The sequence below is a fragment of the Oryctolagus cuniculus genome, chromosome 13 (genome assembly GCF_051225735.1).
Source record: "Oryctolagus cuniculus isolate XC-2025 breed Fujian yellow rabbit chromosome 13, ASM5122573v1, whole genome shotgun sequence".
In the NCBI taxonomy this organism is placed as follows: Eukaryota; Metazoa; Chordata; class Mammalia; order Lagomorpha; family Leporidae; genus Oryctolagus; species Oryctolagus cuniculus.
Genome location: NC_142879.1, coordinates 42,889,909 through 42,905,733, shown reverse-complemented (window position 1 = coordinate 42,905,733; position 15,825 = coordinate 42,889,909). Strand labels below are relative to the sequence as shown.

The 15,825-nt window shown below is 39.7% G+C and overlaps 1 protein-coding gene across 1 annotated transcript in view; it reads left to right on the top strand.

Annotated features, from left to right (window-relative positions):
• RSU1 (Ras suppressor protein 1) overlaps positions 1-15,825 on the top strand; it is a 212,002-nt gene that overhangs the window by 95,680 nt on the left and 100,497 nt on the right. Inside the window, exon 8 of the mRNA XM_002717423.6 lies at positions 14,492-14,624. Coding sequence (XP_002717469.1) covers positions 14,492-14,624 — 133 coding nt within the window. The remainder of the gene's footprint in view (positions 1-14,491; positions 14,625-15,825) is intronic.

Here is a 15,825-nt window from a genome sequence, read left to right as displayed (position 1 = left end):
TGTCACTCACAATTCTTAATTATCTTAGTACATATTTTATGTGACATAATATCTGCACCTTTACTATCTACCAACTCTGCAGAGAGGATGACACATAGCACCAAAGTAATAAAAATATAAGCTCTAGAGTGAGAAGCAAAGCCGAAACAAGCCATTTTTACATATAACTTAAGTTTAGGTTCTGTGTAGTAGGTTGATCCCTTACTTAACCTTTAATAAAATTGGATTCAAGGGTATTTATATATAAAAAATAAAGTTAATTTCATTTTTTCATACTTCCATATGAGCAAGTGCCTAGTAGTAATGTGTTACAATGACATTTAAACTTCAGTATTCATCCTATTGGCTAAAAAAATCGCCATAACTCTTGAGCAACTGTTTTTGAGGTTAGGCATAATAGAGCCAGGTTCTTGTCTTTGGGGAGGTTGTTAGGATGATTATTGTTAAGATGTTGTGATCATATCCAGACCGATTGAATTTGTTTGACCTTTTATCTCCTATGACGTTATCCAAGAAGTCATCTTTTCTTTGGCCATATTTTTAGAAATTAAAATTTGATAGCTCCTCTGTACCCATACCCCTTTAACGGGATCTTTGGTTGCACATTCATCCAGATCATTGTCAGACCCCATCTCTAAATAATGTTGTAGTTAGTATATTTGTGCAGGTGGATAGATCCCAAGTCGAAGTATGGTCCTGAATGTTTGGTGGGAAAGTAGTGATCTTAAATCTGCCTGCCACCCTGACTGGTGTCTCCAGTTAGTACGCACAGCACATCAAGACAAGGCAGCAGGGGGCAGGCCATAGGGATCAAGCAGGCATATTGCAATGCCTCTCACTCCTCACCTTAACCTACCTAGGAAAGCAGCATTTCAAAACTGTCGGAAACACGTGAGGCCTCTCAGAAATGCTGATAGTTAGCTGCTTATATTGTGAAACAGGAGTCATGATTATTTCTCTGCAACAGTGTAGGATTTTTCACATTAAAAAATAACATTAGGTTAAAATAGACCACCTGAATATCCAAGAGCTCCAAGCCTGCCACAAGAGAGTGTGGTATGACTGAACTCTGTTCAGCAGCCATACCTTCACACTGGAATCTAGTTCTCCTAGCCAAAATGTTAGTTGCTTCTTCTTTTTAAAAGATGGGAATCATAAAGATACTGTGCCTGCAAGATTGTTATGACTCCTTGGAATAGCATGTGCAGAGCTCCCGTAGCAACACCTGACACATAGCTCAGCACATAATAGGTGATAGAATTATGGTGATGAAATGATGATAGGGATGAACATTCAGTAGTTTGTGTTTTTGACATATGAAAGAAACTTATAGTATCTAAAAATTCAATTTCCTTTTTTAGTACACTAAGTAGATTTACTCTTTTTTTGGCTTTATTTAAAAATTTTAAGTTTAACTCTTTAAATATTTTTTAATCAATATAAAAGAATAGTGGTTTTTTTGTTTGTTTGTTTTGTAGTGTGGTCCCTAGACCAAAAACATGACCATTTCTTAAGATCTTGTTAAAAACGCAAACTCTGATCTCATTTCAGATCAGTAAAATTCAAAACTCTGGAGGTTTTAGCAAGCCCCCCAGAAAATTCCCATGTACACTAAATTTGAAAAACTCTCCTTAGTAAATCTGAGAACCATGGAAATTCATGATCTCACCACCTAAAAATAACCACCATTAAAATTTTGAGTATATTTCCTTCTATTCTTTCCTTTATCCATATGTATTTTTCTTGTTGCATTTTTCTTCATATCTTTGTATATGTTTATGCTTTTAAAAATTTCATCATGCCATGTGTGTCTTATACCCTACTTTTCAATGTTCAATATTATTTCATGACCATTTTACCATGTCATTATATTTTATTTGAAACTATTTTTAATCATGTTTACATATTATACCTTCCCATGGGTCTCATAATTTATAAACAACTCTTAGACATTGGAATTGTTTCCAGTTGTTCAGGAAGAATGGAGCAACAATGAATTGAAAATTTGTTTTAGTAAATCATTGTGAATATCTATGGTTATTTCCTCAGTATAAATTTATTACTGCAATGGAATTTCTGGCTCAAACATTATGAACATTTTTATAACTCCTAATATATATTGTCAATTTGCCTTCCAGAAAGAGGTGCCAATTTGAAATCTAACCAGAAACATGGGAGAGTATCCATTCCCTGAACCTTGGCCAATCATGGGAGTTGTAGTCCTTTAGTAGGATTTGTACCAGTTTGATGGGGGGATGTTTATGAATAATAAATGAGTAGGCTATAAGGCTTTTTTTTTTTTTTTTTTACAAGCAGAGTTAGACAGTGAGAGAGAGAGACAGAGAGAAAGGTCTTCCTTCCATTGGTTCACCCCCCAAATGGCCACAATGGCCAGCACACTGCGCCGATCTGAAGCCAGGAGCCACGTGCTTCCTTCTGGTCTCCCATGCGGGTGCAGGGCCCAAGCACTTGGGCCATCCTCCACTGCCTTCCTGGGCCACAGCAGATAGCTGGACTGGAAGAGGAGCAGCTGGGACAGAATCCGGTGCCCCAACTGGGACTAGAACTCGGGGTGCTGGCGCCGCAGGCGGAGGATTAGCTTAGTGAGCTGCAGTGCCGGCCAAAAGCTTGTTTTTTGTAACAGTGTTTTCTAGTCATTACATTGGCCTATTCTTGCATATTCACATGCTTAAGTGGTATGTGTATTCAATCTTGGTTATTGTCTCTCTCTTTTTTTTTTAAGATTTATTTATTTACTTGAAAGTCAGAGTTACACAGAGAGAGGAGAGGCAGAGAGAGGTCTTCCATCCAATGGTTCTCTCCCCACTTGGCCACAACAGCCAGAGCTGCGCCGATCTGAAGCCAAGAGCCAAGAGCTTCTCCCGGGTTTCCCACGTGGGTGAAGGGGTCCAAGGACTTGGGCCATCTTCTACTGCTTTCCCAGGCTGTAGCAGAGAGCTGGATCGGAAGTGGAGCAGCTGGGTCTTGAACCGGCGTCCATATGGAATACCGGCACTTCAGGCCAGGGCATTAACCTGTTGCACCACAGTGCTGGCCCTGGTTATTCTTTCTTAACGTTAGGTGTTGAGGTTAGTGAGTTCTAAAGCTTCTTCCAATACTACCTGTCCTACACCTGATACAGACTCTACAAGTTTTGGTGAAAGGGTGTTGCAGCTCTTCTAAAGGTGTGCTGTGGAATAAATATTGCCAAGTAGTATTTTATTCACAAGATCATGAGACCATGAGCCTTCAGTTTTATAGATTAAGAACTAAAAGACCTTCCAGAAAGAGAAAAACACATTGCATCTATCGTAGAGTCACAAATCAGTAACCCTAAATATTTGGACATTCTTATGGAATACAGAGTAATAATTCAGCAAGTATACGGTGCTTGTTGATCTTATCAGGTAATTAACGTTTTCATTTCCATGTCATTTTTTAATGTTTGGAGACTTTGAACTCCCTTCTTCTAGGTCTTCATAATCTTTATGTTTTGTATGTTGTTATTAACTGTAGTGGCTCCTCTTGGCCACGAAATACTAGAACTTGTTCCTTTTCTCTGTGTTTTAGCACCTGTTGTGCATTTGTCCTCTGTTCCCCTACTGCCTTACCCTTTCAAGCCTCTAGTATTCACTAATCTATCATTGGATTGATATTGTTCTAGCTTCCATGTGTGAGGGAGAAAATACACGGCATTTATCTTTGTGTATTTGGCTTATTTCACTTAATGTAATATCCTCCAGTTCCACCTGTTTTGTTGGAAATGACAGAATTCCATTCTTTTTATAGCCAAGTAACATCCCTTATATATATGTACCACAGTTTCTTTAAAAAAAAAAAAGATTTATTTATTTATTTAAAGTCAGAGTTACACAGAGAGAGAAGGAGAGGCAGAGAGAGAGGTCTTCCATCCACTGGTTCACTTCCCAGTTGGTCGCAATGGCTGGAGCTGCGCCTATCAAAAGCCAGGAGACAGGAGCTTCTTCCAGACCGCCTATGTGAGTGCAGGGGCCCAAGGACTTGGTCCATCTTCTACTGGTTTTCCAGGCCATAGTGGAGAGCACCTGCCCCACATTTTCTTAACTCATTCATATGATAATGAACATCTTGGTTGATTCCCTGCCTTGGCTATTAAGAGTAGCATTGCCTTAAAATGGACTGCAGAGATCTCTTTGATAGGCTGATTTCATTTCTTTTGGTTATATACCCAGAAGTAAGATGATTGGATCTTAGGGAAGACCTATTCTTATAGTTGAGGAACTACTATACTGTTCTCCATAATGGCTGTACTAATTTACATTCCTACCAACAGTGTGTCTAATAGTTCCCTTTTCTCCACATCCTCATCGATAATAGTTATTCTAAAAGCACAGGTGACAAAAGTAGGGATTATATCAAACTATCAAACTAAGAAACTTCTGCCAGCAAAGTTAGCAGTTCAACAGAGTGAAGAGATGACAGAATGCAGAAATTATTTGCAAACTGTATATCAGAGAAAGGATTAATATCCAGGCTATATAAAGAACTGAAAACCTTCAACAGCAAGGAGAAACCGAAAACAATACAATTTAAAAGTAAAGAAAGGATCTGAATAGCACTTCTCAAAAGAAAAAATACAAATGTCCAGCAAATATGTGAAAAAATGCTCAGTGTCATTAGCCTTCAGGAAAATGCAAATCAAAACCACCATAAGATGTTGTCTTAATCCAGTTAGAATATCTGTTATCAAATAGGTTACGCATATTCTTTGAACATGTACTTATTTTAGTATATGGTCTGTTAATTAATGACTTCTCTCCTCAGGGACTCCATGGTACCTGAGATTCCCTCTACGTTAACATTTCTAGCTTTCCAAGAGGTTGGAATAATTTCCTTAAATCAGCCCCTGAAGCAGAGCATTTTGAAGTGAATGAGAGTCATGGTGAGGAAGAGAGGAGTGGTCCAGTCACTGAGGAAGTCTACCCAGTATGCTGCAATGGAAAGGTGCTCTTTAGAAATCTTTCAGTCATATTGGAAATCAAATCAATGCTTTTGAATTTTATCCAAGATTTGTTTTTATTTATTTATTTGAAAGAAAGATATCTCCCAAACCATGGTTTACTCTTCAGAAGTCCACAACAGTTGAAACTGGGCCAGGCTGAAGCCGGAAGCCCTGGAATTCCATCCAGATCTCCCACATGGGTAACAGAGACTCAGGTACTTGGGCCATAATCCATAGCCTTCCCAGGTTCTTTAGCAGGAAGGTGGATCTGAAGTGAAATACCAGGACTTGAATGTGGGTTGCAAATACTTGCCCCCTCAAGTATTATCTTAACCCTACTTTCCATTATAGATCTAAACAGACAATTTCAAAGACATACAAATAACCAATAGGTATATATAAAATGCTGAACATCACTAATCATCAGGGAAATGTAATACCGCCTCACTCCAGTAATATTGGTCATTATCAAAAAGATAAAAGATAGCAAGTATTGGTGAGTATGTGGAGAAAAGGTGACTCTGCTCACTGTTGGTGGGAATGTAAATTGATACAACCATTGTGGAAAACAGTATGGAGATTCCTCAAAAATGTTTATCACAGTACTTTTCATAATGGCCAAGAAATGGAAACAACCCAAGTGTCTATCCACTGATGAATGGATAAAGAAATGAGGTATATATGCACAAGGGACTATCACTCAGACATAAAACAGGTAAAATCTTGTCATTTGCAACAACATGGATTGAGGAGAGGGTCATTATGTTAAGTGAAATAAGCCAAGCACAGAAAGACAAATATGACAGGATCTCACTCATCTACGGAATCTGGAAAAATAGGTGTTGAAAGTTAAGAATATAATGATGATTGCCAGAGACCAGGGATGGCAGCAGGGAAGGGTGGTTGGGCAAAGGTTAATTGACAGGCATTAGGTCATAGCTAGGTAGGAATAAGAAGTTCTGGGGTTCCACTGCACAGCAGGGGTCCTATAGGGAATGTTAACATGCCATATATTTCTCTATTTAAAAACTAGAAGACAAGACTTCAGATGTTTTTACTATAAAGATACATTGAATGCTTGAAATATAAATCTGTTTATCCTGAATGGATATTATACGATGTGTACATGTTCCAAAACATCACATAGTAACCCATAAATGTGTACAGTTGTTACATGTCTGTTAAAAATGTTTTTGAAAAAATAAAAGTATATGAATAAAAAGACTTTTGGTAATCTTAGTGAAGGGGCTTTTTCCTCATAAGAGGGCCACCAAAACAAATTTTGTTTCAATTTCAGGAGTCTGTGAATTCCTAGATTGAACTCCTGCTTTATGCCAATTGTCTTCAAATATACATTTTCTCACCTTTGCATTTTCACTTAAAATTTATAATAAAAGCAATATTTTACATTTCTATAGTGTTTTCTGGTTGATAAAACCATTTTATTTACACTTGTTCCATGGGTGGTGTTACCCTCTCTTGAAACAGGAGGAAAACTGATGCTCTACAAAATGCAAGGACCTATCCATAGTCTGTTGGACGTAAAATCAATGAGTGGTGCTTCGCACCAGGATCCAGCACTACTGGACTCTGGTGTCTACATCCTACAGTTATATATACAATAAAAAACATATCTGGCAAGCCAAAACAAGATGGCTTTCCACATTTAGAATAATGATTGGGAAATGCTAAATGAATGCCAGGCTTAGCCTGAATTATTTATTTATTTGTTTGTTTATTCTCTTTTTTCTCTTTTATTCCCACCTTATCTTTTACACACACACAAATACACACACATATACTATACACACATATACATACATATATCATCTTGGGCAAAGGGGATGCATAGTATTTTAAAGAGTAAGCATGTACATTTTTCTAGATAATACTATGGAATATTGTTCTTCTGAATTATTTATTAATAGCCATATCAACTTGCAAGATAAGCCAACCATGTTGATGTGTGGAGGGAGACGCTTACTACTCTATTGCTGGGTTAATCATATTTGTAAGTGAATGAGCACTCCTTCTATCCCATCCTACCCTGGACCACAAATATCAAATGGCCAAGAAAAGCATCAGATAGAAACAATGTAAAATGCTATTTTTCTTCATTGGTGAAAGGCTTCTGGACCTGTTTCCGCTGGCACGCACATAAATCAGTTGGCGCCATTTAGCAGGGTGGTGTTTTTTTTTTGTTTTTTATCTTTTTTTATTCCGATTGTACTCTTCCCCAACTAGATCAGAAGGGCATTTTGTGTTAATATGTATCATAAAGCAGCAGTGCGTTGCAAGTATTAAGTGAACAAAACACCTATTTTAAAAATATGTTGCCAGAAAGGCTAAGCAGACAATTACCAGAATGACAGTGTGGCCTTGCATTCTCGCAGAATAAATTTCAGAGCTGTCATGAGACATCCTGGCTTGTTTTGATTGCACTGATGATGCACAGATAGAGAAGCAGCCTCAGACCTAGGCTTGCAATCCATTTAGGACTTTATAGACCGTCATCTATAACACAGACAGAAGAGATCGGCCACTAGCGTTGTGTTCACTGCAACGAGATGATGCCATTGTAGGTAAAATATTCTCCTTGTGCCAATTAGTGTGCACCATGTATTTTGAATTTGTTTTGACAAGTCCCTCCAATGTGCTTTAATCTTTTTTAATTATGAAAATAATCCATACTTGTAACAACATAGAATCCTTCAATGAGAAAATTAGTATTTTACCCTTTGTTCTGCTTATTCAAATTCCTGCCTCACCTTAATTTCCCTTCTTTGAGGAAACTAACATAAATGAATTTCTTTTTCACATAAACATTTATTTATATACATTAACATATATTCATATACATGTATGAGATTTCTTCTTCTGTGTTTTCTGCAGAAATTAGATTGTAGCACACACAGTATACCCCTAATTTCTTGTTAAATTATAGTGTAGTCCTCTTTCCAGGTTCAGCACCTACAAACAAACCTAATAACTGAGTAGCATTTTATAGTATGGATGTAACATATATTACTCTGCTTATTGCCTGCTAATGAACGTTCTGATTATTTACCATATTTAATTATTGTCAACATTTGGTATTACACTGTGTGCATGATTTTAAAGGCCTTATGATCATTTTCCACTCAGTAAAGAGCCTTATTGAAAAAGTGAAAAAGTGGAAAATTTCTATCAATTGTCTGTAATCACACACTTTTGTAATTGATAGCCTAGCATATTGAAAAAAGGATTGTGGAGACTTATGTGTGGTATATCTCTTTGTATCAGGAGCAGGCCTAAACAGAGCTTTATTGTGTGTTGGAGTCATTTGTGGTTAGTTTCCATGTGGGATTCACTGTAAAGCAGAGGTGATCTTTCAGCTGTCATAATGTCCCATCTAGACCCCTTCATGAGCAGATCAGTTACCTGGGCTTGGGCAAATCCAGTAGACTAATGATAGACTACCCAATCAGCCATGGTTTTCTAGTTTCACCTTGTTACATACAGGCTTAGATTTTTATAAGTCAGTGAGAGAGCCTGGCTTTTAGAGTGCATTAATTTAAAAAGCTCTCTGTGGCTTTATTTTGAAATTAGAAAGGGAGGAAATGCTGTTTGGATGACGTGAAAAATTTGCCCAAATCCTCTTGATTGCCTTGTATTTGATAAATGATGCTTCTGGCCACATGTTTCAGGATTTTGAGCACTTGGGAAGAATTCTTCCAGTGCGATTATGGAAACAACCAATTTCCATAAGTGAAAATGAGCATGCTTATTAATGGGGCTGCAATTGCCTATTGCATTCAATTACATTTCTGACTAACAGGAGAATGATTGTTTTGCATGATTTAGTGTTTGCGCAATTACCATCACACGACCAAGCATGCTGTACTGGAGGCTCTGGGAGGAAGCATATGTGGTCCTTTTGCAGGTAATAAAATGGAAAATCCAATTTGCAATTGCAGACTAAGCCTCTGAGTGATAGATGATCTTCATACAGCATCGGTCAGAGGGTCACCGCTAATCACGCCGCTGCTCGGCTTCCCCAGCGGCCTGCGTCTTCCCACTGAGGAGTGAGCAAAGTGAGAATCTGCGTCTGGGAGCCAGCCAGCGTGTCTGTGGATGCACCACTTTCGAGCTTATTAGATCCTCTTTGTCACAGTGCTTAATCCTGCTGCCTGATCCTTGTTAGAACACCTCCAGAGCACCGCTCAGCCTTCTAATAAAGGGGACGGGTGAGGGCTCCTCTCGCAAGGCACTGAAGCGTGCAGCGTCAGGGCGGCTGCAGGCTGACTGACGGCGGGCTGAGATGCTTCCTGCATGTTATTACTTCAAAGGGAACCTACCCCAGACAGCTGACAGACGCTGGGCTGAGGCGGTGCTAACTTGTTGCTAGGCCCATGTGAGACGGGTGTCATCTCCTCGCACAGGATAATAGTGCAGCTTTACTCTAATTATGTTAACCCTCTTCTGAAATTGCTGTATGCCAGGCTGGTGCAGAGGGAGGTGTAAGAGAACCCAGAGACAAACTGCTCGCTGTGAGGATTCCAGGCAGGGCTTGTGTTATCCACCGGTGACATTAAGTTGAAAACAAAATCACATGTGCTCGGTCCAGGCCCCAGCTAAAGCTGTGGAGAGGTTTCCCTCAGTTTGGCTCTTGTGTGCTTTCCATCTCCGTCAGCCACAACAGTCTCCTCATTTAAGATTGTCTGTGGGTGTCAGACATAGCTCTTGGGGTTCTTTGTTTAAAAAGGAAGAGCAACAGCAAAGGAGAAGCTATTGTTTTTTTTTTTTTATCAATCATTCTTTTTTTAAACGATTTTTATTTATTTATTTATTTGAGAGGTAGAATCACAGACAGTGAGAGGAAGAGACAGAGAAAATGGCTGCAACAGCCAGAGCTGCTCCGATGCAAAGCCAGGAGCCAGGAGCTTCCTCCGGGTCTCCCACACGGGTGCAGGAGCCCAAGGACCTGGGCTTTCCCTGGCCAGAGCAGAGAGCTGGACAAGAAGAGGAGCAGCCGAGACCAGAATCGGCACCCTCTGGGATTCCAGCGCCACAGGCAGAGAATCAACCTACTGCGCCACAGTGCCAGCCCCTTCAATTGTTCTCTTCTGTTAGATGCTCCAGGATGAAGCACCTGTGAATTTGATTTAGCCGTGTTATTTGATGCTAAAATAAATAAATGAGGGGAGAGGGTAACCCAGCGCACCGCCCCCGCCACACACACCCCGGCTGTAATGTGCAGATGGTTTGAAGTGATGTAAATGAAGATGATACTCATGGATGGCCCATGGGCCCTTCTCTTTACCCCTACTTTCAGGCGTCTGTGTAGCACTCCTTTTCCCTGTAGGGAGTTTGTCTAGCTTACATCCAGGGTCTCCTGTGTGTTTGAGTTAGCAGATTTCATTAGCAATCCCCTATGCTTCTCCTGTCTCCATTGATGGCTCCAAAATGGAGACATCACTGGGATTGACAGATCTCCAGAGAGTTCGAGGCTTCTGACAAAAGGGCAGAGTGGCCTTTTTTGGCATTATTCCCCGAGGTCTGTCCTCCCCACGTGGCCTTCAGAAAGCAGAGAATTTTAGTACATTAGCTTCAGAGGATTAGCATGAAATACAGCAAGCTTAGGAGGAAGCTGTTAATAAATGAACAAGAGGCTGGGTACATTCCAAAGTGGGTCTGTGGGTGGTGGTAGGTAGAATGCACCCCCACCTGAAGTTCAGGGACAGGCCACTAATGCCTGCTTTGCTCGTAATGGAACCTGTATTTTTGGAGTTTTGAGATAAGCCTTGGAACCTGGTGGAAGGGGTGATGCAGCCTGGAGAAAGAGCTCTTCCTCCTCACTGTCCCAAGTAGTTTCCATTCCACTCCAGGGCCCAGAAATCTGCGTGATCGGAAGGGCTCTGTACTCCTAATGGAGCTACTTTCCCTCCTCTTGTCCTTCTCCTCAAAGTTGAAGAAGAAGAATCCAAACACGAATTCCAGCACTCTAATCTGAACCAGATATTAAAAACAAAGCAGTCCACTTGAGTTAATTCGTGATCATGTGTAAATGACGGAAATCTTAGAGGCTTGCTCATCAGAATTGAATTCTACCATCAAGAAATTCAGACTCTTTTCCTCAGTCAGATAACCAGTTTCAGGGCATAAGAATGAAAGATATTTATGACAGAGTTTAGCCATTAACAGCGAGATCTCCTTCACTCAGGAAGTACTTTGCTCCCTAATTTCATAAAGCTTGCTTGCTTGCTTTATGTATTATTATTGTCATCCACTTTGGAGAACATACATGTATTCTCCCACAGGTATCATTTATAATTTTTTTTTTCATAGTTTTTTCCATGCTGAATCAGTGGGCAGGAACTCTGATAGTATATCAGCCAAGAGTGTCTCTTAGGTGAGTATTTTAAGAGAAGGTTGTTCACCTCTGCCACCTCCATCCCAAATATGTTAGTGAATTAGTGGTGCATGGTCACAGTTTCCTGGGAAGTAGGGCCACACATCCTGAGAACAGTGGACAACATAGACCTCGTGTGCATAACATACGGTTCATCAGAGACGTAGACTTGCTCTTAAATGGATGACTTCTTTCCAGAAATTTATATTCTGTTGATTGTTACAATGAAAGGGGAATTGGAGAAAAAGAAGTAATGGGGAAGTGATACGAGAGAGGACATAGACTACAACAAACTAGATCCTAAGAGAGAATAAGGATTATGGAGAAATGCAAACCAAAGATCAGCTTCGCTCTTGAGAAGCTAAAAACCCTCTCCCCAAGTAAAACTTAACGTTAAAAAAAAAAAAAAGTCAGTGGCAGCCCCTTCCCAGCATAAGAAAACCCAGGTAAGATACTCAGCTAGCTATATGTGGAACTCTTAGATATCTGTATGCCCTGGCCAGCTTTCTGACTCTTGCCATAGAGAATCAAGCTCATTAATTTCCCAGGTGACTTGATATCTAACTAACAGTGTTTAACCATTAAGATGAGGAAACGGACATGGACAGTGTTGATAATCTTAAAAATGTATCTGCTTCCTTTTCTACCAACAATTTTTAGTAGCTTTGGGAAAACCATGATGAATTCCTCTCTTAACATTTAGTAGTATCTGTTTTCTTTGAAATACATTTTGTTAAGTTGTAATCATTTGCTTTCTTTCCAGTTTTCTGAATAGTTAGAAATCCATGTAACAAAAAGAAGAAAGATTCAGAGTATTCTTTTAAGAAATATTCCATCATATTTCTAGTAAAAAAATGTCCTTTATTTCCTTTCCAAAACTTAGATAAGCTAAATGATTTGCTTTGTGGCATATGTTCATTCTTAGAATATGTTATCGTTACCTTTAGTTATTCATTATGAAAAATAGGCAGGAGAGCCTCAGAAAGAGACAAATGCATTACTTTGATTCTGTTATGGCCAAAAGAATTGCTGGGTGTCTATTTACAAATACCTTGGACTTTTACCAGAAGTCTGAAAATGGACTTCCTCCACAGGACATTTAAGGAAAGACCCTCAGTGAATATGCTGCCATCCAAAGCCCATGTACATCTCTGTTGCATAACTTGTTTGTCTCTATCTCTCTTTCACAGGGAAGTTCATTCACACATTGCCTTTTCCAATAAAAAAAAAAAAAAGTGTTTATTTGGAAGGCAGAAAGATGAAGCGAGAGAGGCAAATAGGTAGCTGTTTCAATGCCCAGATTCCCATAACAGCTAGGGCTGGGCCAGACTGAAGCCAGACACCAGGAACTCAATCCAGAACTCTGACATGGGTGGCAAGGATCCACGTGTTTAAGCAATGACCTGCTGCCTTCCCAGGTGCACATTAACAGGAAGCTAGAATTGGGAGTGGAGCTGGGGCTGAAAACCAGGCATTCTGATATGGGATGTAGACACCTCAAGTAGAATCTTGACTGTTCTGTCAAATGTCTACCCTGTCTTTTCCATCTATGGATATGCTAAAAAGAAAAAAAAAATAGAGTAGACTGTTCATCAGTAGATGATATTCAGATGAGGTGGTCTTGGCTGGCTTTTTATGCTACTTTTATTAACTCATCCTTATTGGTATAGATCAACACATAACCTAATAGCTTCACCAAACACTGTAGAAAGAATACAAGTTTGGCAGTACAAAGCCTTAGGTTCAAAACCCCACACCAGTGTTTTTTGATCTTGGACATATTAATCCATTTCCCCAAGTTTTGATTTTATAATCTTTAAAAAAATTTATTTATTTGAAAGGTAGAGTTACAGAGAGAGGGATTGAAAGAGAGAGAAAGATCTTCTATCCACTGGTTCACAATAGCCACAACTGCTGGGGCTGAACCAGGCTGAAGCCAGCAGCCAGAAGCTTCTTCTGGGTCTCCCATGTGGGTGCAGGGCCCCAAGCACTTGGGTCATCCTCCGCTGCTTTTCCCAGGCCCTTAGCAGGGAGCTGGATTGGAAATAGGGCAGCCAGAACCTGAATAGGTGCCCATATGGGATGCCAGTGCTGCAGATGGTGGCTTTATACACTACACCACAGTTCCTGCCTCAATTTTATCATCTATAGATAATGTTAGAGATTGCTGGAAAATTAAATGAGAAAAATTAAAAGTTGGTTTCTCAGCTGATCAGAGCTAGACAAATGTTAGTGTCTCGCATCACCATGTTAATGAGATTTATTTAGTGCTGATTCTAAGATGTATTCATGCGAGGCCGGCGCTGTGGCATAGCAGGTAAAACCATGCCTGCAGTGTCGGCATCCCATATGGGGCCAGTTTGAGTCCTGGCTGCTCCACTTCCAGTCCAGCTCTCTGCTGTGGCCTGAGAAAGCAGTGGAAGATGGCCCAAGTGCTTGGACCCCTGCACCCATGTGGGAGACCCAGAAGAAGCTCCTGGCTCCTGGCTTCAGATCTGCTCAGCTCCAGCTGTTGTGGCCTATTGGGGAGTGAACCAGTAGATGGAAGAACCTCTCTCTCTCTGCCCCTCCTTCTCTCTCTGTGTAACTCTGACTTTCAAATAAATAAATTTTGAGTAATACAATAGTATTTTGAGTAACACAATAGTATTGAGTAATACATTAGTAATTTTACGTGGGTAATATTCTTATCTTTCTTTATTCCTATTTTACTTTACTTGATGAACAAAGTAGTGTTGATCAGAATGGGCTTAAATGATACAGGACAAGTGGTGATGCACATTGACACTGTTGAGATAGGATTTCACCAATATTTACTTCTGTCAGTCTTGAACAAGTCATTTTAGTCTCTGGACTAGAAAATAAGCAAAAATTTCTTCCAAGTTGGCTTTCTTCTTTCTTCCTTCCTTTGTTCTTCATTTCTTGTGTCAGGGAATTGGCCTTAACCTTGCTTGTGGACCAGTGTTGGCACGGGTTAAGGAATTAAAAAAAAAAAAGAAAGAAATCAAATGACCTAAAAGGGAATTAGGGTTGCTCTGTGGTTACTGAGCGGGACGTTGTAGACCTGATCTGTGTTCCAGGAAATGATGTTCACTTTTTTTCCCCTTTCATCTTTTCAGGAAACTTGGATTTAACCGGTCAGAAGCAAGTATTCAAGGCAGAGAATAATCCCTGGGTTACCCCTATTGCCGACCAGTTCCAGCTTGGAGTATCCCATGTTTTTGAATATATCCGTTCTGAAACATACAAATAGTAAGTAGACTATGACTTTAAAATAATGGACTGTGATTTTATAGTATTTATAATCATGCCATTTAAAAAAATTCTGTATTCTATTGGAGGCAGTTAACACATACCATTTTTAAATGTTTTATTTTAAACTACATGTGGTAATTGTCTCTGTTATTTGTAGATTGTTTTTATTTGACATTTTCAAGGGAATTTTTACCAATTTTGCTTGGGAGGATTTTTAAAGCATTAAATTAGTTGAATATTGAATATTCATGGCACTAAGGAAATTCACCAGACACATTAAGATCAGAACATATTTTTTTCCGTAAATGCAACGAATTACAAGTGTTATGAACAAAATTGTTAAGCAGTTTATTTATAAAATCAGTAGAGAATACTAGGAATGCATCATTCTATTACTTAAGCTTTTACTCTAGTGAGGTATAATCTCTCTAAAAGAAAAAAAGACAGAAAAAGAGGAGGAAGAATCAGCCAGCTTAAAGTCACAGCATGAAAATACTTCTGGTCCTCACTGCAGGTTCCCAGAGACTGTGGGACGCAGTCCCTGAAGTTGAGCTATTCCCAACTCTTTCCTCCTCAGTGTTTTGGAGAAGGAAGGAATTTGCCATTACCCACCTGCTCCTGCTATTGTGGTATCTTCTGTCATGATTTTCCCACTTGATCCCCACACACCATTGCCCAGTCATTTATCTCAGTGGTTAACTGACCCCTGAGGCTAAAATCTGGTCTATTTTTAAGCATCTATAAAAAAAGACTTTTTAAAACAAATCCCATGGTTAAATGTAATTTGCTTCCATATTCACCAGTTTTTGAGAATTTAACATCAGTCATCAAAGATCATTTTCAGTTAAGAGCCTGAGCCTCTCCCTCTCCTTCTCCTCCTCCCTCTCCCCTCTCATGATCATGCAAATGCATCTCCCTCCTCCCCAAAACACACACTGCGCTCACTGAGCCTGTGCTGGGCCTGTGAGTCTAGGTGCCATGACAGGACACAACCTGGGGCTGTGAAGGACCCTCTGGCTCCAGCCCGGGTGCTCTTGATGAGACATCATGCTTCCAGCTGACAAAATCACTGAGAAAATGTGCTGTGAAGAACAATGGTGCGAAAACAAAACACTCTCAAATTGCCAAAATGATAGATAGCGTATCCTTATATATAAAAGCAGCTTAAAGCATGGTTTCGATTTTTGGGACATTATGC